The following is a 4,158-nucleotide window of genomic DNA, read 5'->3' as shown; positions in this document are numbered from 1 at the left end:
TAAAGACATGACAACTTCACTTATCACTCAAACATTTTAATGTTATTTGTTCAAACATCCTTTATAGTATAGTATGAGAACCACTATGTAATAAATCATGAGCAGCATGGCGAACATGACCACACTGACAGAGAAAGTGTACACATTGCAAGGCGCACACACACATGCACCATCTTCACAGTGGCATCTGTGAGAGAAAAAGAGTATTTTTTGTGAAAATAGTGGGAAATTCACTTGATGAGTGCACACAATATGCAATATCAGTGTATCTAAAGAGGAACCACACTTGCCTGCAGCATCCTCCCCTTTCAGCGTCTTGTTCCCGTTGGCTGCCCAGATCGTTCTGGCGAAGCGGTCGCACCGAAACAGCAACTACATGTGGTCAAGCCAGACAGTAACATAGAATTTCAACTTTTTGACAGTAAGGCTGTTGGACATAATGAAAATAAAACAGAGTGAAAAGTTCCACACACCTGACATGTTTTCGCTGCGGACTCTCTCCAGTAGCTCATTGTCTCGGTAGCCTCCAGCATGCATCGTCTCATTCGGTTTGATTCTGCTCACACGTGGGTTTGGCTATTTATACCCTTGGTGACGTGTAGTGAAATCTTGCAAATCTATTGGTTATTCAAATGAGAACTGAAAACACTAAGTCATGCAGGCCTGTGAAACCTTTAAAATCGGGATGAATCCTAAAGCACCCAACAATGGACTGGCGAATATTTACGATTTTAATAATGCTGACCGGCGAATTTAGCAGCGCCGTCTGGATCAACTCGACGGACAAGAAACTCCTGGAGAAGGCGGTTGGAGGAAGCGCGACACTGGACTGCCAATTCACCCTGGCCCCGGATGACTTTGGAAATCTGGAAATCGAGTGGACTCGGCTCTCTAAACCTGGCCTAACACCGGACTCTGAAATCATTGTGTATTCCGCCGGGCAGATCTACGATCACTACTACGAGCCTCTCAAAGACAGGGTCCACTTCACTTCCATGGATCCAAGGAGCGGAGATGGCTCCATTAACCTGCTACTGCTGACACCCTCAGATTCTGGGACTTACAGGTGCCAAGTGAAGAAGGTCCCTGGTATCCAGAGAATTACGACCATCCTCCGGGTGATGCAGGCTCCCTCCAAGCCAAGTTGTCACTTAAAGGGCACTGCAGAGGTGGGCGGTAATGTGGTGCTGCACTGCAATGCCGTGGAAGGTGCTATCCCCATCGACTACAACTGGCAGAGAACCACCGAACCCTATGCGCTACCATCGCCTGCCCGTTTAGATGTTACTGCTGGCACGTTCCACATTCTCGGGGCAAAAGAGACTGACTCAGGGACCTATCAGTGCACTGCCAGGAACCGGGTTGGAATGGAGAACTGTATTTTGGATCTGAAGATTGTTCATCCTTCCATGGTTGGCATGATTTCAGGAACAGTAGCAGGCATCCTCGTGGTCCTGGCTGTGATTACCTTCATTGTCTACCGCCGCTACAAGTGCAAGGACGATTTGGTGGAAGAAGACACTGCAAATGACATCAGAGAGGATGCAAGTCCTCCAAAACACAGAAAATTAGTCACCGAAAGCACTGTGTAAAGATGATACTAAAAAATAACATGTAATAAAGAAACTTTAAGTGAAAATAAATGAAATAAAAAAAACCCTGAAAAAGCCTTAATTTGTCTTTAAAAAAAAGGGTCCCTGCCTGGATCTAAGTAGCAGAGTTGGAAGTTAATGTCTCATTTCCGGAATTACACCTTATTGCCTACCCGACTTTAGGTGCCCAATTCCCTGCAGACATTCAATAGAGGGTCCCTGCCTGGATCTAAGTAGCAGAGTTGGAAGTTAACGTCGCATTTCTGGAATTACACCTTATTGCCTACCCGACTTTAGGTGCCCAATTCCCCGCAGACATTCAATAGAGGGTCCCTGCCTGGATCTAAGTAGCAGAGTTGGAAGTTAACGTCGCATTTCTGGAACATCACCCTCCTGCCTACCCGACTTTAGGTGCCCAATTCCCCGCAGACATTCAACAGAGGGTCCCTGCATGGATCTAAGTAGCAGAGTTGGAAGTTTAAGTCGCATTTCCGGAATTACACCTTATTGCCTACCCGACTTTAGGTGCCCAATTCCCCGCAGACATTCAATAGAGGGTCCCTGCCTGGATCTAAGTAGCAGAGTTGGAAGTTAACGTCGCATTTCTGGAATATCAACCTCCAGCTTACCCGACTTTAGGTGCCCAATTCCCCGCAGACATTCAATAGAGGGTCCCTGCCTGGATCTAAGTAGCAGAGTTGGAAGTTAACGTCGCATTTCTGGAATATCAACCTCCAGCTTACCCGACTTTAGGTGCCCAATTCCCCGCAGACATTCAATACAGGGTCCCTGCCTGGATCTAAGTAGCAGAGTTGGAAGTTAACGTTGCATTTCTGGAATATCAACCTCCTGCTTACCCGACTTAGGGTGCCCAATTCCCCGCAGAAATTCACGAGAGGGTCCCTGCCTGGATCTTAGTAGCAGAGTTGGAAGTTAACGTTGCATTTCTGGAATATCACCCTCCTGCTTACCCGACTTTGGGTGCCCAATTCCCCGCAGACATTCACGAGAGGGTCCCTGCCTGGATCTAAGTAGCAGAGTTGGAAGTTAATGTCGCATTTCCGGAATATCACCGTATTGCCTACCCGACTTTGGGTGCCCAATTCCCCGCAGACATTCAACAGAGGGTCCCTGCCTGGATCTAAGTAGCAGAGTTGGAAGTTAAAGGCGCATTTCCGGAATATCACCTTATTGCCTACCCGACTTTGGGTGCCCAATTCCCCGCAGACATTCAACAGAGGGTCCCTGCCTGGATCTAAGTAACAGAGTTGGAAGTGGAAGTAACAGTTCTGGAATATGTGCATAAATTCCATGATTTCTCCTCCTCCCTTAAGCCACGCCCCTCCCAGCCCCAGAAGAGTATAAATACAAGGTCCCTAGTGTTACAGACCGCATGGAGAAAAGGAGATGGATAAGAGAAAGCCAGACGGAACACAAGAGCAAAAGGTGCTGGAGAAGATGGCAGAGAGAAAGCCAGACGGAACACAGAAGCAAAAGGTGCTGGAAGGAGGCGAGGGAAAAGACCTGATGCCGAACATGAACCCAAAGCCAGGAGAAACAGAGAGTGGACATCCAGGATCGGGAGGCGGCAAAGGTGGACCTCCGAAGGTCTCAGGAGACACCCAGAGTGAGGGAGGTGCCAAACCCACACCACGCCCGAGATCACCGACTCCCGAGGGCGATATGGAAAAGAGGATTTCATCGAGTCAGCCACAGGATGATGAAGCATCCAAGACTGACAAAAAAGATCCCCCTAAGTATTGGGGTGAATCCCTGCCCATTGACTGACTCCCACACTTTTAAGTTTACCTTTTCATATTTTTTTCTGTTGTTTGGCCTTGCAAATAAAGTTAACAAATGTTCAAAGAAAAAAAAAAGTATTGTTGAAAAATGACGTGAATGAAAAAAATGACAATAAAATATGTTCAAACTAAAAGAAATGTATTGTCAGAAAAATCAAAACAATTACAATAAAAAAACCAAATGAAAAAGGCCTGGATATAAGTAACAGAGTTGGAAGTTAAAGTCGCATTTCCGGAATATCACCTTATTGCCTACCCGACTTTGGGTGCCCAATTCCCCGCAGACATTCAATACAGGGTCCCTGCCTGGATCTAAGTAGCAGAGTTGGAAGTTAACGTCGCATTTCTGGAATATCACCTTATTGCCTACCCGACTTTAGGTGCCCAATTCCCCGCAGACATTCACGAGAGGGTCCCTGCCTGGATCTAAGTAGCAGAGTTGGAAGTTAACGTTGCATTTCTGGAATATCACCCTCCTGCTTACCCGACTTTAGGTGCCCAATTCCCCGCAGACATTCAATACAGGGTCCCTGCCTGGATCTAAGTAGCAGAGTTGGAAGTTAACGTTGCATTTCTGGAATTACACCTTATTGCCTACCCGACTTTAGGTGCCCAATTCCCCGCAGACATTCAATACAGGGTCCCTGCCTGGATCTAAGTAGCAGAGTTGGAAGTTAACGTCGCATTTCTGGAATTACACCTTATTGCCTACCCGACTTTAGGTGCCCAATTCCCCGCAGACATTCAATACAGGGTCCCTGCCT

General features: G+C 46.9%; 1 protein-coding gene across 1 annotated transcript; it reads left to right on the top strand.

Moving 5' to 3' along the window:
- Positions 1-737: 737 nt before the first annotated feature.
- On the top strand, positions 738-1,592 carry LOC134074652 (coxsackievirus and adenovirus receptor homolog). The gene has a single exon (XM_062530461.1). It carries the CDS (start codon positions 738-740, stop codon positions 1,590-1,592), a length of 855 nt encoding a protein of 284 aa, XP_062386445.1.
- Positions 1,593-4,158: the final 2,566 nt, after the last annotated feature.

The sequence above is a fragment of the Sardina pilchardus genome, unplaced genomic scaffold, assembly GCF_963854185.1.
Source record: "Sardina pilchardus unplaced genomic scaffold, fSarPil1.1 HAP1_SCAFFOLD_124, whole genome shotgun sequence".
Taxonomy (NCBI): domain Eukaryota; kingdom Metazoa; phylum Chordata; class Actinopteri; order Clupeiformes; family Clupeidae; genus Sardina; species Sardina pilchardus.
Note: the sequence above shows the minus strand (reverse complement) of the source record. Positions and strands in the feature narration are given on the sequence as shown.